This window comes from Clavelina lepadiformis, chromosome 3, assembly GCF_947623445.1.
Source record: "Clavelina lepadiformis chromosome 3, kaClaLepa1.1, whole genome shotgun sequence".
NCBI lineage: Eukaryota > Metazoa > Chordata > Ascidiacea > Aplousobranchia > Clavelinidae > Clavelina > Clavelina lepadiformis.
In genome coordinates, this window is record NC_135242.1 from 17334747 (window position 1) to 17361785 (window position 27039).

The window sequence follows — 27039 nt, forward strand, 5'->3', positions numbered from 1 at the left end:
AAATCAAATTTAAATTGTGGTTATTCAAGTTTACGTAACGGACTGGATTTGTTGCAGCTGAACCTCTTTCAATAAATTCAAGTGAATACACCGAGATAGGATGACACTTCATACACGGATGCGATACTTATCATTTAATAAGAGCATTAATATCACACATATTAGTATCTAATTAACAGTCAAACAAATAACTGCGAAAAGGTTGAATTGTTGTGAGTTTAACCAAAAACCCGGATTTAACAATGATAATGGAATGTTGCCGAAAGCTATAAAGGTAGTTTCAAAAGTATTGCTAGCTACAGTTGACTGCTTCCAGCTCACGCAGGGAGCCAGTCGGAATTATCGTGTGCTGATATCAAAGAGAAGCAAAAACGAAGCTTTAAGAAGTTGAGAAAAGCGAGTTCTTGCGCACAAGAAGCGCGATGGCACTTGGTGCCCTTTCTCTTTTTCTATTATTACTAAGCAGCACTGCTCCCCACAGGTAAATTTGATGTCCGACTTAAAATTTTTGTTTTTTTTCTGCATGTTCGTTTCTTAACTTGTCCGTAGGAGTTATGGTTTATGTAGCTTATGTTTTTTGCAATGGTAATTAGTTAATTACACTATTTTACGTTCCGATTATCTCCATTTGGTAGCTAATGTTATAACTAAAGTTATTAATAATCTAACTATAAATTATATAACGACAGTTTATTTTCTAATTAAATGCTATTTTAATAAGTCTTTAATTTTTCAGTGCTGCTTCTTTGGATGGTAAGTACTTTTCTGGTTGTGTATTTTGCATTTAAGACTACGTGTGTGTTTTAAACCTTTAGGGCTGCAAACTTTTTAGAAAATGATATTACTTTAAATAAAGCAAAAAAATTGCTACTGTACTGTACGCAGGAACTGTTGTAAATTATAATTTTTAAGACCGCAATTTTGTAACGAATGCGGATGAAAGTTGTTTTCATCCTTTTTTTTCGAATTAACGCTGGAAAATTTATATTTTGATATAAAAAAGTTCTCCAACAACAATGCATTTATCATAATGTATTTACGATACCAGTATTCTGATTATTTTTTATCATTCTGGCATTACTAAAGTACCTCTTATTTTTGAAAGAAACTGAAAATTTGAAAATCTGATATGAAAATTAATCCTGCTATTTGTTAAAATGTAAACCATAAACCTGTAAATACGAAAGGTGTAAGTAGAGTTAAATAAAGATAGATATAATTATAAAAGTCTTTTTTTAAGTGTTTTCTTATAACTTATTTTGTTCGCGCTAATAAAGAAATAATAAAAAAATATCAATTTTAATTTGTTTGCTTTTTCAATTGCACCTTGTTTGTGTAACAAAAAATATTATGAACAGTAATTAAGACAAAAGTTGCTAATGAGATTCTAACATAGTAATTTTAATTTTGTTTATAAAGTTACACCCCACAGTGAAAATGCCTAACTAGAATTTGTTTATAAGATAAGTTCACTTAAAACTTATCAATTCTATTTTAATAGTAACTGTGTTTTCTTTTTCAGCTACGATGCCGGATATGGACATCTCTTCCCCTGAAAGTAAGTCGCTTTTTATGTGTACGACAACAGCCTATTATAAATCTTACTCAAAGCAAATATTCAGAAAATGATGCGTTCGTTTAGTAAGCTTATATTCCGCAAAAGACATGCAAACAAACATTGTTTTTACATAAACGTAAAACAAACAGCGTAAAATTTTATAATAATTTCACAATTTGTTTAAAAAGCATTAAATTTAATAAACGAATAATATACCAATCGCGTTAAAATTTCCTTCTGTATAGACCTATTGCTAACATGAATAGTTCAAACCTCAGTTTCATTCCCATAATTTGATTGGCTTGAATATAATGCGAATGTAGTAGGGCTTAATATTTCTATTTATAACGTTGGGTTCATTCATAGACATTTTAAGCAAAAGTTATTCACTACTCTCAAGGATAACGTTTCGCATTTAATCAAACATAGGAATAATTTTCTAAACTCTAAGTGTGTTTTTGTTAAAGAAATGTAAGATTTGTAAAACAACTTTTAAAATTTTTAAGTGATGATACAAAAATTATTGGTTTCTTCTAATCCAGCCTTATCAGGTTTTCTCTTTACTTTTTTCCCCATTCTTCTTTTAAGCCGGATGCCTAAAATAAAAATAACGCATTTTTGCTTATACTTTATTATAGTTGTTATATTAATATTATTTATATTTTATTATACATTATCAAATGTACATTAAGAGTTAGCAAAAGTTTATTTCAACAGTGTCAAGTGCGTTTTAATTGAAATAACTACATTTAGGGTATAAGTATCTTTGGTGCGTTGTTGTCATGACTATTGTAACTAACTACACAGATAAACAATAAAGAGGGCGCTTAACAACTTAACGTCAAAGCTTAATTATATTAGCGATGATGACGCTTGTGACGTGATTTGATTTTTGCAAAACAGGTGATATCGATTTTCTTCTTCTGTCACTTCAGGATAAACTATTGCCACTTATTTGCGTAATACGGTAGTACGGTTGAATAATTTGTTACGCGTTCAAATATTTAAACTGCTTTACCATTATTCTTATACCTAACACTGTATTAGGTTTCTCAGGTCCTTAAATATCTTGTATAATATTTAATATATGTTATAATAACCCTTTTATTGACTTGATTGTTTTCTTTTCAGCCTAATATTTTAATTTTCTGTTTCAGATTTGTCCGCGCCACCCAACGGAGATGTTGAATGCAAAACTGAAGATGGAGTAAAGTAAGAAAGAGTCCTGTGCAGCAGATAACAAATTCTTGTTTTACGAGTTTCCATTAACATTTAGTACTACTTTTACCAATTACCACCAATAATAATTAAATCTGAACTTCATTTTACAAAATATTGAATATCTCAGGATCTGCAGCGCCACATGTAAGTCGGGTTACTCTTTCAAAAGTCGAGCAACAATCGGTGAGACTATTGTCAACAAATGGGTCAATGGTCAGTGGACGCTTGGTAGGAGATTCCCTTCATGCAAAAGTAAGTTTCGCTAGTAACCATTGTGGAATACTTAGTGACATGTTTTTAAGATTTCACTACGCAAGACCTACATAACAGCTACCAAAGAAAAGAATTTTGTAATCATACAAATTTCACTAAACCTCATTACGCCTATCATAGAAACCTTGTGTGAAGCCAAGCATCCTGATCGTGGTTCAGTGTTGTGTGAGAAGACAGGAAACACGTTGCTCTGTTCTCTCCAATGCAATCCCGGTTTCCGTACAGAGCACACTCACATATACATGTGTGATCTCAGTAACGGAGAGTGGTCGCCTAGTTTGCCCGTGTTGAATCAGTTCCCACAGTGTATCCAGGGCGGAAAAAGGTGAATTAACATAAGCTTTACAAACTTTGGCATCAGCTAATAATAAGTCAAACTAACAAACTTGTAACATTTTGATGTCTTTTTAGGTGTAACAACATGGAACCACCAGAAAATGGTTACATAATCTGCAAGGTTGTTGACGGGGTTCACAAATGTACACCGTCATGTAAACGAGGTTTTGCATTGTCCGATGCACCCGACGAAGGCTTCTATACCTGCCTTCTTGGAAAGTGGTCTCCGGTTAAAATGCCCGTATGCATGCGTAAGTAACACAAAAAAAGTATATCCACGGATAACTTTAATAAATTTCCTGATAGCTATATAACTGTACTTTGTTGATGATGTAAGATAATATTGTGACAATTTCATAATATATACACCATTTTGTAAAAGAAACTGATTGTTTCAGCGACTGATGACTACGTTGACCCAATTGGTATCTCAGCAGTGACCGGTATTTATACAACCAAAGATGTTCCTTTGGAACAAACCGGTTACTGTATGACATGGGGTCAACATCACTATCGCACCTTTGACGGAAAAATCTATCGTTTCCAAGGGGAATGCTCTTACATTCTTGTCGAAGATACCGACCATTTCTTTTCCGTTCACGTTCATAATGAAAAGAACTGCAAGACTGTAAATTGCAAAAGGTAACGAACATTGTTTATACGTTATGACCGGACTTAAATGTGTTACAAGGTTTTAGCTGAGGCCGGCTTTGTTTTTTGTTAATTTATTTATGTAAGTCGTAAAGGCATGATGTATAACTCTTGTCAATTAAAATCATTTTGATCAGCTCTGGCTAATTAACTTACAAACGTTATTAATTTTTTATGCAGATCTTTAAGTATATATGTTGGCGATCTAGTCATTGAGTTGAAGTCCAATCCAGCAGACAACACTCCAGCAGCTATTGTTGACGACAAAAAGCTTGCGCTTCCTGCATCAATGTCAGGAGTTTTAATTCAGAGAGTTGCCGATTTTATAGTGGTCAGAGACCCAGAAAGTGAACTTTATGTCAAATGGGATGGTCTAGCATCAATATTTGTTAGGGTACATATAAAATTTTTCTGCCATATATTTACACCAGTTTCCTTCCAATTACAACAGCTCCCTAATACAGGATTTATATGACTTTAATGGCGTTTCTTATATTTGCTAATGCAATGCCTCTGCATTTTAATTGTTTAAATCTAGCATAGTTCATCACACGTTTGTGTATATGATATGTTGAAAATCATTTTAATACTATTTTTGTATTTTGGTACTTCTGGATGTTTGTAGGGTTTTAAATTGCTTTCTTTAATTCTATATGCGTGTTTTTGCTCAAATGTCAACTTAACCACCAGTTGTTCACATGCAGGTCGGTGATGAACAAGAAAAGCGTACTCAAGGTTTGTGTGGAACTTACGACAACGATCACACAAATGATTTCAAGCGCAGAGATGGCAAGCAAGGAAATCACGTGATGGACTTTGTGGAATCTTGGTCGGTTGGAGGTAAGTCAATTAATTATTGCTAGAAAATTATTATCAAAAAACTTGCGCGCCAGTGATTGAAACTGTACATGATAACTGTTCGCTATCTATCGTAACGATTTGTGGGTGACCACTAGCGTGTTTCTCACAAACTAAACAAAAACTTATTTAAAAGACTGCAGTAAAACCGAAACAAGAAGTTACTGCTCAAAAGCAACCGAAGACGATAAAAGAATCCTTGCCAAGGCGTTGCAAGGTTGCAAGTACATAATGGAAACCAAATGCAAATATGTAAGTTATTTGAATTCAGTATAAAAAGCTCAGGAGTGTCGGTTTTTTTACCAATTCTGGCACCATGCATGGCATGCCTTTTCCAATAAATCAACTCCGAGTACAGGGCTAACCAAGATCAACCTAACTCATACTGCCTGCCCAATGCTGCCTCCAATAACTACAAACCCAAGCTAACCTCTCAAAATGTTTGAATTTGCTCTAGCTTAGGATTCTGTTAAATTTGGAATCCTTTTCATGAGTTCTGTTGCCTGCATTACACATTCACTTGGAAAACTCATGCTAAAATGAGATGCATATGTTTTTCTACTAATGTACAGGTAAAAACTTGTATCTAAAATTTTGTAATTTTAATCAGGTTATCGACCCTGCCCCCTATTTCGAAGCTTGTAAGGAGGATGTTTGTTGGGCTGCTGATGATGACAATGTTTGCGATTCAATGTCTGCCTACTTCAGAGAATGTGCGCGGTTTGGCGTTATTGTGGACTGGCGTGACAAGGACAGATGTGGTATGTTGGAACTTAAAATAAAAGCAAAATATATAAAGATAAATGCAAAAATATCAGTTTCTGTAGCATAAATCATGCGCAGTTGTACTCAGTGCAATAACCTAGAACAGAGTGGTCCAAGACTGCCAGCAAATAAGGTTTGAGGAAAACATTGCGAACCGCAATTAGGGGAAAATTTAGTCTAATGTAACCAAAGGAATGAGTTTACTGATCTAAATAACGTAATGTGCACAACTAATAACGTACTTCTTGGTACTTTGTACCCGTTTGCAACTGCGTCTGCAACAAAAAGCAAAAATTATCGCATGTGTACGTCGTCACACAAAAACTGTGACGTTAACCGTAAAAATGCATTGTTACTCCTTAATTAATCGAATATTGACTTGCACTTCAATGATGTGTGACTTATCTTGGGCTGTGGGCTTATGTAACGTATTTAAATGAAACGTATGTGTATTTTAACAAATTGCTTATTTTGAACGGGAAAATACCGTGTACTGAAATTGTTCGTGGGCCGCACAAAATCTAGCCACCGGTTTGGACCGGCGTACCCGAGTTTGAAACACCCTGAACTAAAAGATACTTCATAAATTATAGTAATTTGGAAAAAATGTCCTTATTCGAATATGTTGGTATTTCAAACCACGTTATAGCTTACATTTTGTGTTTGATCTAAAGAAAAAGATAATTCTAAGTTGTAATATTTACTAAGTAAAATTTATTAATTATTAAAACAAGATATTCACATTCGATTGGTTTTGATATTCTGAAACGAGCGTCTATAAAATTGTACTTTATATGTCGAGTTGAACTGAATTAAACTTGATTTGAATTACTCTGAGTGTCAAAGTGACTTTACGTTTTAACATGCAGCAATCACATGCCCGGATAATCTTTGCTACGATGTTTGCGGTTCTTCATGTCCTAAGACATGTTATGATACGAGTTATAACTGCGAAAATGACCACTGCATTGAAGGATGCCATTGTCCAGAAGGTATATTTTCTAGAATAAATTTATGCCCACACCACAGCCAAGTGAATATCGGTTGAATCGATTTTATTTCTTTCGCGAAAAAATTACAGGAACATACTTGCACAACGGTACTTGCGTATCACGTCAGGATTGCCCATGCCAATACGGTCGGCAGGAATATGGTCCCGGATCAAAAATCAGACTCGATTGCAACAGATGGTAATATAATTAGTTGTTGCTTGTAAAACATAACAGTTTTAGAAATGACTCCGCAAGTCCTGTTCTAGTGTATTTTTTTATGTATTATTCTTCTCTTTTTTAATGTATTCCATTATTGTCTCTAAAACTGTAATAATTAATTTGTCAGCGTTTGTGCTCGCGGCCGATGGGTGTGCACAAAGAACGTTTGCGATTCAGTTTGCAAGGCTATCGGTAACCACTACACCACTTTCGATGGGAAAAACTTTGATTTTGACGGCCGTTGCAACTACATATTGGCCAGAACTGAAGGACTGCAAGATATTGCCTTCCAAGTGGAGCTGATCAATATGTGCACGTAGGTGCTTTCACATATTTTTGCACTCAAAATATTGAAATGGTTTTATGGTAGGCTAATTGCGGTGTTTTTCCTAACTTTGTTTAAAATTATAAAATTGCTTTACGTAAACTCATCTTATACTCCGCGCAGAGCTAGAGCTTTTTTCTTTCTGTTTAATTCAGCCCGAAGAAATGCGACCGTTCCTTGAAGGTTACTGTAAACGGTGAAGACGTTCAAATTCTTCACGGTGGAAAGGTTGAAATAGGAAACAAGGAAGTCATTTTGCCTTATCACAATTACTTCTATGCTATGGAAAAGGTTACGACGAACTTCTTCAAGGTAACGGAAAAAATTATTATGTGATTCCACTGCATACAGATATAATGTGAAATGATTATACGGATTACTCTGGCGTTTTCCGTCTATTGATGTTCTTCGAAGCCAAATTTCAAAATAATCACTCATTAATTATTATCTTTGCTTATTTAAAAATTTTATAATCGAACACGCCTTTTGAAATATTTAATTTTTTCGATAGGTCACAATTAATAGTGGACTCACCATCTTGTTTGACGGGAAAGATCGTATTTACATTCGTGCCAAGCCAACACTTTGCTCCAAGATGCGAGGTATGTGCGGTAACTTCAACGCACAGACTACCGATGATTTCTGGACGCCAAAAGGGGACCTGGCTACCAATGAGAACGATTTTGGCGACGAATGGTAAATTTTAGCCAAATTTGTTCTTATCTCGAAACAACGCAAAAGCTGTAAGTGTTAATCATCTCTTAATATTGCAGGGTAACTGGCAAATGCCAATTTTCCAGCACTCCTATGGTGTTAACCGATCCATGTGACGTTCATCGAACCTACAAAGCTCGGGCACGGGAGAGCTGTGAGTTGCTTACTGCAGCACCATTTACGAGTAAGTCTTATTTTCATCAAACGACATTAAATTGCAAAACTTACACAACAACTTCTCTGGACTTTTTCCTTTTAAGGTTTTACGTAAAATTAAATTAGTTAATTTTTATTAAATCAATTTTTCTTCAGAATGCCACGATATTGTAAACTACAAGAAATACTACACCAACTGCATGGAAGACGTGTGTTCTCATGAAGACGTGAGCATGCAGTGTCGTGCCTTGGCTGATTACGCCATAGCATGTGCCAAACTAGGAGTAGTGCTTGGTGACTGGCGGCTGAAAATCACTGAATGCGGTAAGCCATACAAGATTGTAGGTTTGGAGTACCGTATGCAGGATTGCAAGTGGTCTACCCACACATTTTGATACAAAAGTGACAACAAAGCAAAACAGAATTTACAGATTCAATACTTTTATAAAATTTTGGAGGTTTTTGAATATTGCATATGAATTTTGAATATTGTTAAAATAATTTCTGTCATTGCGTGACTCTGACCTAGAATTACTACATTACTAGGCTTACGTGACAGTCTGATACTTCGAATTGCAGAATGGTTGCATTGCTGAGGTTAATTAAGCGAGAGTTTACGTTGTCACCTTTTTGCTGAAAAACGTATTTCCGAAAAGATTAAGTCAACCTTTATATGCAGCTAACGAAGTAGAATGCCCTGACGGTACAATGTTTAAGGAATGTGCCAACGCCTGCGGCTCGTCATGTGGTGCACTACAAAGCAGCTTCATATGTGATGAGCAATGTGTTCCAGGATGTACTTGTCCTGATGGTCAGGTACGCCAACTATTTGCCTTTAGTACTACCAGTTAAATGCAAACTTTATCCAATGCATTTATGATAAAAATGTCACATGTACTTTTGTACCGTTACGGATTTACTTCTTCGTACGCAGGTGTTTGACTACAATGGCAACTGCGTCCACATTGCGGATTGCAACTGCATGTTTGAAGAACTTGTATACGAAGCCGGTGAATCTAGAATGCAAGACTGCAATGTTTGGTATGCTTTAGTTTAGACTTACAGTTTTGTTGAACGAAAAAGTTGTTATTGTCGTTGTCACGATTTGATATCAATGGAAATGTTGTGCGGTGAACACATATGAACGATTGTAGTCTAATTGTTAGAGATCAATAAGCTGAAGCAGCATGCGCAACAGGAATTGTAAAGCTGAGTAATGTTTGCGAGGTTTTATGCAATCATTATTTATACCCAACATTTATTCTCAGTACTTAGTGTAAAAGAGGTCCAGGCAACCTGCAAAATAAAGGGTATGAAGGAAAATATGTTACACATAGCTTTATCTACAAATGTTTGAATTTTCAGTGAATGTCATCGCGGAAAGTGGGCTTGTACTGACAACATTTGTCCAATATCTACAAAGTGCGGATCTAATGAAGAGTTCACTAGCTGCATGAAGCCAGAAATTCGCACATGTCTAAACATGCATCTTCCAATGGCTAACAGAAAGGTATCGTAAAAATATGATTTTGAAATATAGAATATGAATCTCATGGTGTCATTGTTTTAATATGTATAGATTGAAAAGTGTGCTGCCGGCTGTCAGTGCAAAGACAGTTTTGTGTGGGATACGACATCTAATTTATGCATTACGCCTAAATCCTGTCCTTGTTATCATGGTGGTCGAAGCTACAAAGAAGGCGAGACGATGCAGCAAGACTGCAACACTTGGTAAGAATTAAAGCGTGGCCTATCAATTTTCCTCTTTCGATTGGGTGGTTCTTTCGAAAAACAAATCTGTACGGCTGAAACTTCTGACTGGTCTGCTTTCACAAGAATTACATATTAAAGCGTTAATTTTGAAATAAATGTACAAATTTAACTTAGGTTAATGTCAGTGTCTGTGTGTCTGTATCTAACCGACTGCCAAAACTAATAATTCTGATGCTCTTTAGTCGTTGCGTTGGTGATGACTGGACCTGCGACAGAAACGAATGTGCAGGCTTGTGTCGTGCATATGGTGATTCACATTACACCACATTTGATGGTAAAGACTACCAATTTCACGGAATAAATGTCTTTACATTGGTTCGTTCCAGCCAAGAAAACGAACACTCATTCCAGGTGTTATAACTTTAAAAGTATAAACTCTAACCTTACGGTACATCGAAATTTTGTGTCAGTAATTTCATCTATAAAATTCTGATTGTTTTGGGTATTAGATTTCAATTGAAAACGTTGGATGTGGAAGTCGTGGTGGTACATGTTCTAAACGAGTTATTTTCTCTATTAACCTTGGAGACGAGTTGAAAGAAAACAGTGTTGAACTCGTTAGGGGTAAAGCAATACAAGAACGAAAGGTAAGTCTTAGGCGAATAAATAACGAAAAGTAACTCAGTAATATGTTGTAGTTTTATCAAAATGAAAACAATGCAGTTTTATGCGTTCTTTTTATGAGAAAGTATACGATATAACTCCACTTTGTCCAGATCGGAAGCTTTGAAATTACATACGTTGGGCTTTGGGTGTTTGTAACTGCGAAGGACTTGGGTGTTACTCTTCAGTGGGACAAGGGCACTACAGCTTTGGTTCGACTAGACCCAGAACATAGCCATAAAATTGAAGGTGTGTTGTCAGTGTAAACTCCTTTTCGTTCAATTTGTTAACGTACATCTGCTTACGCACAGGGTGTGATTTTAATAACGATTTATGAGACTTTTGTTTGTCAACGATTACCAGCGTCCGGTGTTTTGATTTAATGTCTAGTCTAATTATATCAATAATATGAATAAGGCAATACAATAGTTATAGTAATAACGAGAAACTATGCTTACAACATTTACTGTTTATATGAAACTGTATAAGCCTCTTTGCAAAGAATTATAAAATTCTACCGAACAATCAAAAAAGATTAAGAAGAATTTCCCATTTTTACTTGGATAATTATGATTGCGAGAAGCGAGATGCACACCTTTGCAAGGTGTCTTCATATATTCTTGCATCACACTTTTTCTTTTTTCTGCATTTTTTGTTTGTATAATTTTGCAACTAGAAACGGCTATTTTGACTCTTTACAGTGAACGTTGGTAATTAAAGCAAAGTCTAAGTTTTCACAAGGTAACAAAAACGGCAAGAAAATTTAACTACAATAATTTTGTTCAAGCTAAAGATTTTACCCGCTTCTACAAATTCCTTTCAAAAGTTTCTCGTAAAGATGAATGTACTTATATGTATATTGACTAACTTATAACAGAATTGCAGTAGAAAAGTGCAACACAGATATAAGTAATAAACAGGTAAGCCTAAAGTCACTTACACTTTTCAGGTCTATGTGGCGATTTTGATGGAAATGAAAATAACGATTTCAAGAATCCTCAAGACATGATTGAAATCAATGAAATATCTTTCGTCAATACGTGGAAGGTAAAGTTTTCATGTGCATAAAACTGTTCGTACAGCATTTAATAACTCTCTACAAGATATATTTGGCAAGTAACACATCTCAATATTTGATGTTGTGATTTAGACTTACTTGAATGGAACTCATGCGGAAGAAGTGCCAACTGACATATGTGGTCTAAACACTCACAGAAAATACTGGGCTGAACGAAAGTGTTCAGTGCTGACTGGCGAAAAGTTTGAGGCAAGTAAAACTGAGAGTAAAATAGGTAGTAATAAGATAATGTAGAAATTTCTCAAGGCTAAATGAAAAACGGTTTATTGTTATAAGTCTTGCTTCTAAATACGAGAAAAGAGGCAAAATGAAATTTGAACCTCGAAATATACCAAAGAGCCTGGTTGGTTACATGTATCCTAGCTTGTGGCATAAACCTTCAATTTTTACTCCTGCCTGGACATTATAACACATAAACGCTTTACGCAGGCCTGCCACGCTTTGGTAGACCCACGAAAATACTACAAAGCTTGTGTGTTTGACGCTTGCGCCTGTGACTCTGGTGGCGACTGCGAATGCTTATGTACAGCTATCCATGCTTATGCCCAAGAATGCAACCGATTTGGAGTGCACATTTACTGGAGATCTCAAAGCCTTTGTCGTATGTTATTTTTATCTAATTTTATTTCTAGCGTTACTTTTAGAAACAAACTTTAGCAAAATATTATTTTACAGCGCTTATGTGTATGGGAAAGGAACGAGAATATACACCTTGCATGTCAGCTTGCCCAAAAACATGTTCCAATTACAATGTTTACGACAGAATAAAAAACAACTGCGAGTTCGCCTGTGTTGAAGGATGCGGTTGTGAAGATGGAATGGTAAGTCAGTAATAGTTACAACGTAAAAAAAACTCAAAGACCTATCGTGGCACTTAGGAAGATTATTTAGGTGTCATAGTTATTATTATTTGCGCATTGAAGTGAAACGATATAGACACCGCTTTGAAAATTGCAAAGCATCAAATTTGAAAAGAGTAATATAATATAAATATTAGACAAAGACATGACAGAGTTTGAACTGCTGTTTCAGTACTTAAAAGGAATGATTTTCGTAATTTCATGTTTAGGTGGCTAGTTCTGACGGAGAAGTTTGCCTCGCCATCGACTCTTGTGTTTGCAAGGAAATCGACGGCGTTGCTTACTCAGATGGAGACAAAATTGAGTCCATGTCTGATGAATGTCGAAGCTGGTAACATGTTATGCTTTGGTTTGATATATTTTGTCATATTCCCCATTGTTTCGTTTCAGTTGTAAACTATATGATCATGCTTATCTTAATTACGCAGTTACTGTATGAATCATGATATTCATTGCCTTGGGTTGTCTTGTACCGAGGAAGGAGTGGTACCAGTAATGTCAACTAGCATGGGTAATAACAAAATAGAGTTAAAAAATATCTTTACTCTAAACCATAAATAACAACATCAGGAAATTAGTTTAACAGAGAAAAACTATTGTCTGCTACCAGTGATGGGAAATTGTTTTGATAAGGTGCATTTGCCGGAGGAGTCACTGATTATGGCGGGTTTCAGTTTAAACCTGCAGAACTTACACCTGCACTTTGTGAAGATTTGTATGACAATCTTGTCGGTAAGCATTCTAACTTAACATTGTATTATTTTGTATTGTCAGCACTCTGTCGTATAATATGGTTAATTGTTTGCAGCAACCTGTGGCAAGGACAATATGCGTACTTGTGCCTTCCGATGTAGTCAAGTGTGTCACGTATGGAGAATTGCAACGTATCAATGTACACATGCCTCCTCTGAAGACCAGTGTGTTGATACTTGCGGGGAGGACTGCGTATCGTGTCCGATCAACTACGTTTTGAGGGATCCAAAGACCTGCGTCCGTCCATCTGATTGTCAGTGCATGCTTCCTGATGGTTCAACTCTAGGTGTAAGTTTTTTTACCAACCACGAATGCAAAAATATAACTAATATAGTCTGTTAGGAATTTTAGTTACGATATTGTAATAATTAATTGTAATATTTAAATATAACTATCGATAAAAACATCACAGATGATTTAGCAATCTATATTATCATTACTGCAATATGCTTAATCGTACTTTTTTGACCTCAATTTTACATACAGCTTAATATATTTGAATAACACATCCAAATATTCGACTTTGATTTATAGCCTGGCCAAGTTCACAATGACAGAGACGCCTGTATTCGTTACTATTGTTGGAACAATGTTTTAACGGACGAAATTTTGGTTGGTTGCACTCCAAGTTTTGCAAAAGCTGGGGCAGCTGCCGTTGCGGGCGGTCATGGCGCTGGGTACAGTGAAGCAACTGGAGGCACAGCTACCGGATCTGGTATCGGTGTGGTTGGTTCTAAAATGCTAAGCGGCGAATCGTTTATTACTGCAACACCGGAAGCGGATACCGTTGATAAAAAAAGCGCTTCTGCAACATCTTCTACAGACATCGCAACCAAAGCAAGTGCATCGGCTACAAGTGACAGCAATGCCATTGCTATTGTCCAGGAAGATAATGGAGTCCTAACAAGGCATTTGTCAGTAGGATCCAGTGCCAATTACCTTGCAGCAGCGGGTGCTTTTACAGGAAAATCGGGATATACCGCAGCTGAATTAACAGCAGTAGATAAGCATGGATCAACTGCTATTGCAGCAGATGGTACAACGAGCATGTTTCATGATGCTGTTACCATTGTGCACGAAGAAAAAACTGATGCATCTCACCACAGCATGATGGACTTGGAAAGTAAGCAAGCAGCAGTGACTAATGCAGCAGCTAAGGCTGCTGCTGCCTTGTCAGCAGCAATTGTAGAACAGGCTGCTATCTGCGTTGACGAATCTGGCATAGAGAGGCAATTCGGTGATTCTTGGGTATACAAAGCCAATGCATGCGAAGTATGTACTTGTTATGACAGTGGGGATGTGCGATGTGTTCAGAAAACCTGTGATCCATATCCAGAATGTCCTTCCGGACACTTTGTTGTCGAAGAAAAAGCTGATGATTGCTGCTTTACCTACCGAATTGTAAAGGAAGAGTGTGACACATCGCTTTGCAAATTTAAAGCCCCCAATTGTGGTCTTGCTGAAAATCTTATTGTTTATCCAATTGACGACTGTTGTTCGTCATATGAATGTGTTTGCAACCCATCCAGTTGTCCAGATTTAGGAGATCCTGCTTGCCCTGACGGAAGTGTAAGGATTGTAGTAGATTCCGATCAATGCTGCCAGGTGGGAAAATGTGTAAACATATCTCCGAATGCTGCAAGTGGAACAAAGAATGTAATTTTGGGATCAAGTCCAAGCATGTCAACAACAACAACTTCTAACCAACAAGCCGAAAACATTACTCCGATAGAAGTACGTCTTGTCGATAACATTTCCACTTCATCTCAAGCTGAGGTAACTAGTATAACAGACGCTGACTTGAAAACAGCTGATAAGAGCGACAGTGATAGCACAGCAAGTACAATTTTCTCCCCGGGTTCACTGCTCGCGGGCGTTGGTGCATTTTCCGGTGCCGTTCTAGATCATGGTGTCTACGGTCCACCAAAGCACATTACTGGAAGTGGAAAGGCAAAAGCCATTATAGCTGGAGTGATGACTGTTAAGGGAGGTACAGTAGTGAGCGAAACTGATGGTGGCGGTAGTTCTGATAGCAGCACACTGGCAAGTTTGAATTCTGATCATATAGCTACAGCGGATAGTGGGGCAAAAGAGAACACAAAACTTGCAATTTATGTTCCTAAAAAGACAAAAGGCTCAAAGACGCGGCATGTTATTGAAGGCGGTTCCTCAACTTTTGGTGCTGGGGCTGGAGCATTATTTGGCGCGGCAAACGGATTTGAAAATGACATTTTTGGGCACAACTCAGCCGCAGGCTTGGTCTCTGGTGCACGAGCTGACTTGGTGTTGGGTGGTGGAAGTTTTGAATCTATAACCGATTCCAACAAAGGCGATTTAGGTTATACATTTTTAAAAGACTCAACACAGTCCGCCGCAGCTTTATCCGAAAGTGGTTCGCTAAACTCTGATCTATCTTTGACAATCGCAGATGAATCCGAGTTATGCGTAGATGAGAGCGGAATAGATCGCGCGTTCGGTGAATGCTGGTTGAAAAAAGACAATCCATGTGAGGTTTGCACCTGTGCTGATAAAGATAGAATTGATTGTAAGCAAGAGGTCTGTGATCCGCGTCCATCAGAAATCAGTGGAAAGAAAATTGTCGAGGAACAGACAACTGACTGCTGTCTAACATATCGGTATGTTACCGAAGAATGTGAAACGTCATCATGTCAATTCCAACCTTTGAAGTGCTCACCATTTGAGCGGCTGGTAACTTATAGCATTGACAATTGTTGTTCTACATATGAATGCGTATGTGATGAAATGAAGTGCCCTAACGTTGGCAATCCTCCTTGCCCCGAAGGATCGACGAGAAAAGTTGTTGATCAAGACGCATGTTGTGCAGTTGGAAGATGTGTGTTTATGAATGCGCAGGCAGCAAATGCAGCGGCAAGCGTAGCTGCTTTGGTAGGGGTCGTGGAAAGTAAAGTTATTTCTACTCCTGATGGTAATGATGACAGTATAATAACTGAAAATAAATCTGATTCTTCAGTTCCATCGATAGCTGCAGTATCGTCTGAAACATCAACGACAGATGATATTCAAACCATACAAAACCGTAAAGGATCAACAACAGTGACTACATTTTCCCCCAGTCAAACTCTAATTGGTAGTTCAGCGTTAGGTATGTCCAATAATGCATTGGGATGGGCAAGACCTCTACTTCATGGCAAGACTAGGGGAGTTGTTGCCGGCAGTGCCGTTGGTATGTCCAGTCAGCAATCTGCGTTTAGCTCAACCACTGATAAAAGCTTAAATATTGAAGAAATAGACGCAGCTGTAGAAAGCTCTGAAACAGCTACCGCTGCTAGTGGTGCTAACGCAGAAATGAATGGTGAAATTATAAGCGAAGCATATACATGTACTGACAATGACAGCATGGGTAGAACTTACGGAGAGCAGTGGTGTAGTACACACGACCCCTGCAGCGTCTGTACTTGCTACAACTCAGGCGAGATAAAGTGTGCCACAAGATCATGTGATCCACCTCCAAGCCCAAAGAGCGGTTACAAGGTGGTTAAACAAAGCGGAGACAACTGCTGTCCTGTTTACAATCTAGTGCCAGACGCATGTGACACCGCTAAATGTCAGTACAGCGCACCAAAATGTAAACATAATGAAGTTCTTAAAGTATACCCGCTTGATAAGTGTTGCTCAACTTATGAATGTATATGCGATAAAAACAGTTGCCCTAAACTGGAAAAAGATGTTCCTTGTCCTGACGGAAGCACTAGAACCATCATAGACCCTCACACGTGCTGTCCGGTCGGGCGATGTATTAAATATGAAAAAAAACAAGCTACAAAAGCAGGAGCAGTAAGTCAGGCACACGTTGGTAATTTTGGATTGTTTTCTGAAACTATTACAAGTATTCCAGCTGAAGATGTCAGTTTGACATTATCTAATAAAGAAAAACCCAATGAAAATATGAATTTTGGTGCAGCTTGGATAGATAAAATCAACATAGTGGATGAAGAGCCGTTGTGTGTAGATGAAAGCGGGATATCTCGATGCTATGGAGAAACATGGTATAAAAGCGGAGATCCTTGTATTCTATGTTCTTGTTCAAACAAAGATAGTACCAAATGTACACCACGGGTTTGTGATCAGTATCCTGAAGCTCCAGCGAATTCCGTTGTGGTCGAAGAAAAAGCAGATGATTGTTGTTACAGCTATAGAATAATTCCTCAAAAGTGTGACATTGGCACGTGTAAAGACGTAGCTCCTATCTGCAACTACTATGAAGATCTCGTTAGCTTCAGTTTAGATGACTGTTGCAGTACATTTGAGTGTACCTGCAATCCTTCCAAGTGCGTACACTTAGAAAAGGCAGACTGTCCTGCTGGATCCACAAGGCGTGACATAGAAAGCGATTTATGTTGTAAAGTAGCCAAGTGCGTGCGATTTGATAAAACTGGAAATAGTGCTTTAGCAGGCAGCGGCATGATCATTGGCCAGGGCAAATTTATCAACGAAGTGATTGAAGGCGAGTATTCTGAAGACGTGGTCAAGGTTGACGTCGGATCCGAGATGGCTACCGAAGGACGTGGTGAAGCGTCTGTCGAGCAAGACAATCAGCTACGTGTCGGAAGGGGAAAGAAGGGCGGTGACGACAGCAAGACAATCTTCGACACCGGATCAGTTGTCCTCGGCGCAGGCGCTGGTGCAGGAACTCACGGCCATTACGGAGGTTACGACGGATATCCTTACGGAAAGGGCTACCAGGCCGGTTTGGGCGGTGCAGCAAGCGGCCTCGTCCTAGGAGGCGGACGCATGGAAACGATAACCACCAGTGGCGGTGACTCTGGACGAGACGTCGCCTTTAACGGCAAGGGCAAACACGATGCATCTGGTGAGGGCCGCGCTACCGGCGATCAACAGGCAGACTTCGTTGTCGACGGCCACGGTGACGACGGTGATGTGACAAAGACGGTCTACGTTCCAGGCAAGGTTTCCTTGGGCGCCGGCGCGCTAGCCGGCGGCGTAGGAGACCACGGATTCTATGGCATGCCCGGATACTATCCCAGAGCTAGCATAGTGGGCGCTTTCGAAGGTAGTGACATTGGTATTCAGGACGATATGCTTGCAAGCGAAATCATCGGGGATAAATCAGTTGACGACGCGATTGAAGGAAAATTTTCATCAACCTCAGGATCTGTAGCAGCTTCTTCTGGCGATGCTGCATATACCTTAGAAATAGTTTCTGAAGCTAGCCTATGTGTTGACCAGCTTGGACGTGAACATAAATATGGAGACACATGGGAAGATTTTTCCGATTCTTGCAAATTGTGCACCTGTTATGATGTGGGAAATTACAAGTAGGCCAATTACTAATGTGTAATTTAGTTTCAGTTATATTTTCTGTTTCTAATTTGATTTTTGTTAAGTATGATATTGTTTTATAAAAATTGGACATCCACTTTAGTTGTGTTTCATACGTTTATCTTTGTAGATAAGCTTCGTATTTCCAACTTTTGTAACTATTCTGATATGTATTTGTTCATTTTTTTTGCTTAGGTGTATGCCAAAGGAATGCCCAGAATGCCCACCTGAAAAAGAAGGATTTATAATTACATCTACTAAAACTGACGATTGTTGTACTGCTTATGTTTCTGTTCCAAAAACATGTGACTCAGCCAGTTGCCAATACCAACCGTATACTTGTAAACAGTATGAAGAGTTGGTTTCGTATTCGCTTGATGAATGTTGTTTTACATACGAATGCAAATGCAATCCCTCAAGATGTCCACAGCTTGGAAGTCCACCCTGTCCTGCCGGAAGCACGAGGGTTACTCTTGACACTGATGAATGTTGCGCAGTTGCAAAATGCGTCAGAAGTGGACATTCACCTGGAAATTTGGCTGGTGCAAGTTCGTTTGTTTCATCTTCGAGGAATGGCTATTCAGCACAATTCGAAACGAGCCCTTCAGAATCACCAACGGAAAACTCTCAAATAACATCCGTTAGCAGCAATGATGCAAATGAAAATTCGCTTGATTTAAGTAACATAAAAGTCATTTCGGAAGCACCTATGTGTGTAGACAAAGCTGGACGAGAAAGACATTACGGTGATTGCTGGTACGAACATGGAGCATCCTGTCAGATTTGCACATGCTATGACGATTCAGAAATAAGGTAAGAAATAAATTTATGGCATTTTTGAATTAAATTATTTATTCTAACAAAATCGAAAAATCCAATGTCATAGTCCCTGATTATTTAGTCCTAGTAACACAATGTATTAAACCGTATAAATGAAAAAGCATTTGCATCATAAACGATTTCTAAAATCGTTAGTAGAATTACGGTAAAGAATTCTTAAAAATAGAACGTATTTGAAATAACCAAATATCACACGATGGTTAGGCATACATGCAAACGTTGAAAGTGTGAGCATGAGAAAAGTAATTTCCGAAATATTGCCCAACAGTGCAAGAGTGAAACTTAGTACTTCTGTAGAAAATCTAAAAAAATGTAGTAACACAGATATTACTACAAAAATTAAAATATACTTAAACTTAACGCTGTACAAGTCAAATAAAAACAAATTGTAACACTTCAACAAACTTATATATAAAACGCAGCATAAAAAAAACAGGATATACACATAAAAATATCATCAAATAATTCTGATCTTAGTACAAACACAAGTATGTCAATAAAATAGAATGAAATACCAATTTAAGTCAATCAATAAATATTGACGTCAAAAATAAAGCATGTCTATTAACTATTGCAGGTGCGAAGTAAAACATTGCAGCCAATATCCAGCAATCCAACCAGGATATGTAGTTATAGAGGAAAAACAAGACGAATGCTGTTACAAATACAGAGTGGTGTCACAAGAATGCGACATAAAATCCTGTCCATACAATGCAAAAATGTGCCAAATATACGAAGAATTAATAACATATCCCTTAGATGAATGTTGTAGTACATATGAATGCGCATGCAAAAAAGAAAAATGTCCTAAACTTGGAAATCCACTATGCCCAAACAAATTCCAAAGGGTGGAGCTGGAATCAGATCAGTGTTGCAAGGTTAGAAAATGTGTTGAAATAAAAGAAAGTGGCCATATAAGTACATCAGAACAAAGTGAAATAATGGTTGATCAAATCAACTTTATCACCGAAACGGTCGGAGGCGACCATTCTGACGACGTGGTCAAGGCTGACGTCGGATCCGAGATGGCGGCCGAAGGACGCGGTGAAGCATCCGGCGAGCAAGACGGTCAGCTACGTGTCGGAGGAGGAAAGAAGGGCGGTGACGACAGCAAGACAATCTTCGACACCGGATCAGTTGTCCTCGGCGCAGGCGCTGGTGCAGGAACTCACGACCATTACGGAGGTTACGACGGATATCCTTACGGAAAGGGCTACCAGGCCGGTTTGGGCGGTGCAGCAAGCGGCCTCGTCCTAGGAGGCGGACGCATGGAAACGATAACCACCAGTGGCGGTGACTCTGGACGAGACGTCGCCTTTAACGGCAAGGGCAAACACGATGCATCTGGTGAGGGCCGCGCTACCGGCGATCAACAGGCAGACTTCGTTGTCGACGGCCACGGTGACGACGGTGATGTGACAAAGACGGTCTACGTTCCAGGCAAGGTTTCCTTGGGCGCCGGCGCGCTAGCCGGCGGCGTAGGAGACCACGGATTCTATGGCATGCCCGGATACTATCCCGGAGCTGGCAAGGCGGGCGCTTTGGCAGGCAGCGGCATGATCATTGACCAGGGCAAGTTTATCACCGAAACGGTCGGAGGCGACCATTCTGACGACGTGGTCAAGGCTGACGTCGGATCCGAGATGGCGGCCGAAGGACGCGGTGAAGCATCCGGCGAGCAAGACGGTCAGCTACGTGTCGGAGGAGGAAAGAAAGGCGGTGACGACAGCAAGACAATCTTCGACACCGGATCAGTTGTCCTCGGCGCAGGCGCTGGTGCAGGAACTCACGGCCATTACGGAGGTTACGACGGATATCCTTACGGAAAGGGCTACCAGGCCGGTTTGGGCGGTGCAGCAAGCGGCCTCGTCCTAGGAGGCGGTCGCATGGAAACGATAACCACCAGTGGCGGTGACTCTGGACGAGACGTCGCCTTTAACGGCAAGGGCAAACACGATGCATCTGGTGAGGGCCGCGCTACCGGCGATCAACAGGCAGACTTCGTTGTCGACGGCCACGGTGACGACGGTGATGTGACAAAGACGGTCTACGTTCCAGGCAAGGTTTCCTTGGGCGCCGGCGCGCTAGCCGGCGGCGTAGGAGACCACGGATTCTATGGCATGCCCGGATACTATCCCGGAGCTGGCAAGGCGGGCGCTTTGGCAGGCAGCGGCATGATCATTGACCAGGGCAAGTTTATCACCGAAACGGTCGGAGGCGACCATTCTGACGACGTGGTCAAGGCTGACGTCGGATCCGAGATGGCGGCCGAAGGACGCGGTGAAGCATCCGGCGAGCAAGACGGTCAGCTACGTGTCGGAGGAGGAAAGAAGGGCGGTGACGACAGCAAGACAATCTTCGACACCGGATCAGTTGTCCTCGGCGCAGGCGCTGGTGCAGGAACTCACGGCCATTACGGAGGTTACGACGGATATCCTTACGGAAAGGGCTACCAGGCCGGTTTGGGCGGTGCAGCAAGCGGCCTCGTCCTAGGAGGCGGACGCATGGAAACGATAACCACCAGCGGCGGTGACTCTGGACGAGACGTCGCCTTTAACGGCAAGGGCAAACACGATGCATCTGGTGAGGGCCGCGCTACCGGCGATCAACAGGCAGACTTCGTTGTCGACGGCCACGGTGACGACGGTGATGTGACAAAGACGGTCTACGTTCCAGGCAAGGTTTCCTTGGGCGCCGGCGCGCTAGCCGGCGGCGTAGGAGACCACGGATTCTATGGCATGCCCGGATACTATCCCGGAGCTGGCAAGGCGGGCGCTTTGGCAGGCAGCGGCATGATCATTGACCAGGGCAAGTTTATCACCGAAACGGTCGGAGGCGACCATTCTGACGACGTGGTCAAGGCTGACGTCGGATCCGAGATGGCGGCCGAAGGACGCGGTGAAGCATCCGGCGAGCAAGACGGTCAGCTACGTGTCGGAGGAGGAAAGAAGGGCGGTGACGACAGCAAGACAATCTTCGACACCGGATCAGTTGTCCTCGGCGCAGGCGCTGGTGCAGGAACTCACGGCCATTACGGAGGTTACGACGGATATCCTTACGGAAAGGGCTACCAGGCCGGTTTGGGCGGTGCAGCAAGCGGCCTCGTCCTAGGAGGCGGACGCATGGAAACGATAACCACCAGCGGCGGTGACTCTGGACGAGACGTCGCCTTTAACGGCAAGGGCAAACACGATGCATCTGGTGAGGGCCGCGCTACCGGCGATCAACAGGCAGACTTCGTTGTCGACGGCCACGGTGACGACGGTGATGTGACAAAGACGGTCTACGTTCCAGGCAAGGTTTCCTTGGGCGCCGGCGCGCTAGCCGGCGGCGTAGGAGACCACGGATTCTATGGCATGCCCGGATACTATCCCGGAGCTGGCAAGGCGGGCACTTTGGCAGGCAGCGGCATGATCATTGACCAGGGCAAGTTTATCACCGAAACGGTCGGAGGCGACCATTCTGACGACGTGGTCAAGGCTGACGTCGGATCCGAGATGGCGGCCGAAGGACGCGGTGAAGCATCCGGCGAGCAAGACGGTCAGCTACGTGTCGGAGGAGGAAAGAAGGGCGGTGACGACAGCAAGACAATCTTCGACACCGGATCAGTTGTCCTCGGCGCAGGCGCTGGTGCAGGAACTCACGGCCATTACGGAGGTTACGACGGATATCCTTACGGAAAGGGCTACCAGGCCGGTTTGGGCGGTGCAGCAAGCGGCCTCGTCCTAGGAGGCGGACGCATGGAAACGATAACCACCAGTGGCGGTGACTCTGGACGAGACGTCGCCTTTAACGGCAAGGGCAAACACGATGCATCTGGTGAGGGCCGCGCTACCGGCGATCAACAGGTAGACTTCGTTGTCGACGGCCACGGTGACGACGGTGATGTGACAAAGACGGTCTACGTTCCAGGCAAGGTTTCCTTGGGCGCCGGCGCGCTAGCCGGCGGCGTAGGAGACCACGGATTCTATGGCATGCCCGGATACTATCCCGGAGCTGGCAAGGCGGGCGCTTTGGCAGGCAGCGGCATGATCATTGACCAGGGCAAGTTTATCACCGAAACGGCCGGAGGCGACCATTCTGACGACGTGGTCAAGGCTGACGTCGGATCCGAGATGGCGGCCGAAGGACGCGGTGAAGCATCCGGCGAGCAAGACGGTCAGCTACGTGTCGGAGGAGGAAAGAAGGGCGGTGACGACAGCAAGACAATCTTCGACACCGGATCAGTTGTCCTCGGCGCAGGCGCTGGTGCAGGAACTCACGGCCATTACGGAGGTTACGACGGATATCCTTACGGAAAGGGCTACCAGGCCGGTTTGGGCGGTGCAGCAAGCGGCCTCGTCCTAGGAGGCGGTCGCATGGAAACGATAACCACCAGTGGCGGTGACTCTGGACGAGACGTCGCCTTTAACGGCAAGGGCAAACACGATGCATCTGGTGAGGGCCGCGCTACCGGCGATCAACAGGCAGACTTCGTTGTCGACGGCCACGGTGACGACGGTGATGTGACAAAGACGGTCTACGTTCCAGGCAAGGTTTCCTTGGGCGCCGGCGCGCTAGCCGGCGGCGTAGGAGACCACGGATTCTATGGCATGCCCGGATACTATCCCGGAGCTGGCAAGGCGGGCGCTTTGGCAGGCAGCGGCATGATCATTGACCAGGGCAAGTTTATCACCGAAACGGTCGAAGGCGACCATTCTGACGACGTGGTCAAGGCTGACGTCGGATCCGAGATGGCGGCCGAAGGACGCGGTGAAGCATCCGGCGAGCAAGACGGTCAGCTACGTGTCGGAGGAGGAAAGAAGGGCGGTGACGACAGCAAGACAATCTTCGACACCGGATCAGTTGTCCTCGGCGCAGGCGCTGGTGCAGGAACTCACGGCCATTACGGAGGTTACGACGGATATCCTTACGGAAAGGGCTACCAGGCCGGTTTGGGCGGTGCAGCAAGCGGCCTCGTCCTAGGAGGCGGACGCATGGAAACGATAACCACCAGTGGCGGTGACTCTGGACGAGACGTCGCCTTTAACGGCAAGGGCAAACACGATGCATCTGGTGAGGGCCGCGCTACCGGCGATCAACAGGCAGACTTCGTTGTCGACGGCCACGGTGACGACGGTGATGTGACAAAGACGGTCTACGTTCCAGGCAAGGTTTCCTTGGGCGCCGGCGCGCTAGCCGGCGGCGTAGGAGACCACGGATTCTATGGCATGCCCGGATACTATCCCGGAGCTGGCAAGGCGGGCGCTTTGGCAGGCAGCGGCATGATCATTGACCAGGGCAAGTTTATCACCGAAACGGTCGGAGGCGACCATTCTGACGACGTGGTCAAGGCTGACGTCGGATCCGAGATGGCGGCCGAAGGACGCGGTGAAGCATCCGGCGAGCAAGACGGTCAGCTACGTGTCGGAGGAGGAAAGAAGGGCGGTGACGACAGCAAGACAATCTTCGACACCGGATCAGTTGTCCTCGGCGCAGGCGCTGGTGCAGGAACTCACGGCCATTACGGAGGTTACGACGGATATCCTTACGGAAAGGGCTACCAGGCCGGTTTGGGCGGTGCAGCAAGCGGCCTCGTCCTAGGAGGCGGACGCATGGAAACGATAACCACCAGTGGCGGTGACTCTGGACGAGACGTCGCCTTTAACGGCAAGGGCAAACACGATGCATCTGGTGAGGGCCGCGCTACCGGCGATCAACAGGCAGACTTCGTTGTCGACGGCCACGGTGACGACGGTGATGTGACAAAGACGGTCTACGTTCCAGGCAAGGTTTCCTTGGGCGCCGGCGCGCTAGCCGGCGGCGTAGGAGACCACGGATTCTATGGCATGCCCGGATACTATCCCGGAGCTGGCAAGGCGGGCGCTTTGGCAGGCAGCGGCATGATCATTGACCAGGGCAAGTTTATCACCGAAACGGTCGGAGGCGACCATTCTGACGACGTGGTCAAGGCTGACGTCGGATCCGAGATGGCGGCCGAAGGACGCGGTGAAGCATCCGGCGAGCAAGACGGTCAGCTACGTGTCGGAGGAGGAAAGAAGGGCGGTGACGACAGCAAGACAATCTTCGACACCGGATCAGTTGTCCTCGGCGCAGGCGCTGGTGCAGGAACTCACGGCCATTACGGAGGTTACGACGGATATCCTTACGGAAAGGGCTACCAGGCCGGTTTGGGCGGTGCAGCAAGCGGCCTCGTCCTAGGAGGCGGACGCATGGAAACGATAACCACCAGTGGCGGTGACTCTGGACGAGACGTCGCCTTTAACGGCAAGGGCAAACACGATGCATCTGGTGAGGGCCGCGCTACCGGCGATCAACAGGCAGACTTCGTTGTCGACGGCCACGGTGACGACGGTGATGTGACAAAGACGGTCTACGTTCCAGGCAAGGTTTCCTTGGGCGCCGGCGCGCTAGCCGGCGGCGTAGGAGACCACGGATTCTATGGCATGCCCGGATACTATCCCGGAGCTGGCAAGGCGGGCGCTTTGGCAGGCAGCGGCATGATCATTGACCAGGGCAAGTTTATCACCGAAACGGTCGGAGGCGACCATTCTGACGACGTGGTCAAGGCTGACGTCGGATCCGAGATGGCGGCCGAAGGACGCGGTGAAGCATCCGGCGAGCAAGACGGTCAGCTACGTGTCGGAGGAGGAAAGAAGGGCGGTGACGACAGCAAGACAATCTTCGACACCGGATCAGTTGTCCTCGGCGCAGGCGCTGGTGCAGGAACTCACGGCCATTACGGAGGTTACGACGGATATCCTTACGGAAAGGGCTACCAGGCCGGTTTGGGCGGTGCAGCAAGCGGCCTCGTCCTAGGAGGCGGACGCATGGAAACGATAACCACCAGTGGCGGTGACTCTGGACGAGACGTCGCCTTTAACGGCAAGGGCAAACACGATGCATCTGGTGAGGGCCGCGCTACCGGCGATCAACAGGCAGACTTCGTTGTCGACGGCCACGGTGACGACGGTGATGTGACAAAGACGGTCTACGTTCCAGGCAAGGTTTCCTTGGGCGCCGGCGCGCTAGCCGGCGGCGTAGGAGACCACGGATTCTATGGCATGCCCGGATACTATCCCGGAGCTGGCAAGGCGGGCGCTTTGGCAGGCAGCGGCATGATCATTGACCAGGGCAAGTTTATCACCGAAACGGTCGGAGGCGACCATTCTGACGACGTGGTCAAGGCTGACGTCGGATCCGAGATGGCGGCCGAAGGACGCGGTGAAGCATCCGGCGAGCAAGACGGTCAGCTACGTGTCGGAGGAGGAAAGAAGGGCGGTGACGACAGCAAGACAATCTTCGACACCGGATCAGTTGTCCTCGGCGCAGGCGCTGGTGCAGGAACTCACGGCCATTACGGAGGTTACGACGGATATCCTTACGGAAAGGGCTACCAGGCCGGTTTGGGCGGTGCAGCAAGCGGCCTCGTCCTAGGAGGCGGACGCATGGAAACGATAACCACCAGTGGCGGTGACTCTGGACGAGACGTCGCCTTTAACGGCAAGGGCAAACACGATGCATCTGGTGAGGGCCGCGCTACCGGCGATCAACAGGCAGACTTCGTTGTCGACGGCCACGGTGACGACGGTGATGTGACAAAGACGGTCTACGTTCCAGGCAAGGTTTCCTTGGGCGCCGGCGCGCTAGCCGGCGGCGTAGGAGACCACGGATTCTATGGCATGCCCGGATACTATCCCGGAGCTGGCAAGGCGGGCGCTTTGGCAGGCAGCGGCATGATC

The 27039-nt window shown here is 43.6% G+C and overlaps 2 protein-coding genes across 2 annotated transcripts in view; both read left to right on the top strand.

The window, feature by feature from the left end:
- The first annotated feature begins 1527 nt into the window (after positions 1-1527).
- LOC143449835 (von Willebrand factor-like) lies at positions 1528-10710 on the top strand. The gene is made up of 24 exons (XM_076950163.1): positions 1528-1558; positions 2716-2770; positions 2907-3031; positions 3173-3377; positions 3464-3639; positions 3787-4030; positions 4220-4433; positions 4744-4879; positions 5034-5149; positions 5508-5658; positions 6532-6654; positions 6744-6852; positions 7001-7189; positions 7354-7510; positions 7710-7894; positions 7972-8096; positions 8225-8392; positions 8748-8884; positions 9003-9109; positions 9434-9578; positions 9648-9799; positions 10024-10192; positions 10291-10428; positions 10558-10710. Exons 1-24 carry the CDS (start codon positions 1528-1530, stop codon positions 10708-10710), a joined length of 3510 nt encoding a protein of 1169 aa, XP_076806278.1.
- A 1894-nt stretch (positions 10711-12604) lies between these two features.
- Positions 12605-27039, top strand: part of LOC143449836 (uncharacterized) — a 75061-nt gene continuing 60626 nt past the window's right edge. Inside the window, exons 1-8 of the mRNA XM_076950164.1 lie at positions 12605-12713; positions 12811-12893; positions 13016-13114; positions 13191-13423; positions 13670-17719; positions 18017-18453; positions 18653-19270; positions 19875-20175. Coding sequence (XP_076806279.1) covers positions 12691-12713; positions 12811-12893; positions 13016-13114; positions 13191-13423; positions 13670-17719; positions 18017-18453; positions 18653-19270; positions 19875-20175 — 5844 coding nt within the window. The 5' untranslated portion in view covers positions 12605-12690. The remainder of the gene's footprint in view (positions 12714-12810; positions 12894-13015; positions 13115-13190; positions 13424-13669; positions 17720-18016; positions 18454-18652; positions 19271-19874; positions 20176-27039) is intronic.

Coding starts and splice junctions, on each gene's coding strand:
- LOC143449835 (XM_076950163.1), top strand. CDS start 1,528: ATGCCGGATATGGACATCTCTTCCCCTGAAA. Junction 7,190..7,353: donor GAGCTGATCAATATGTGCAC/GTAGGTGCTTTC, acceptor TGTTTAATTCAG/CCCGAAGAAATGCGACCGTT. Junction 7,895..7,971: donor AACGATTTTGGCGACGAATG/GTAAATTTTAGC, acceptor TTAATATTGCAG/GGTAACTGGCAAATGCCAAT.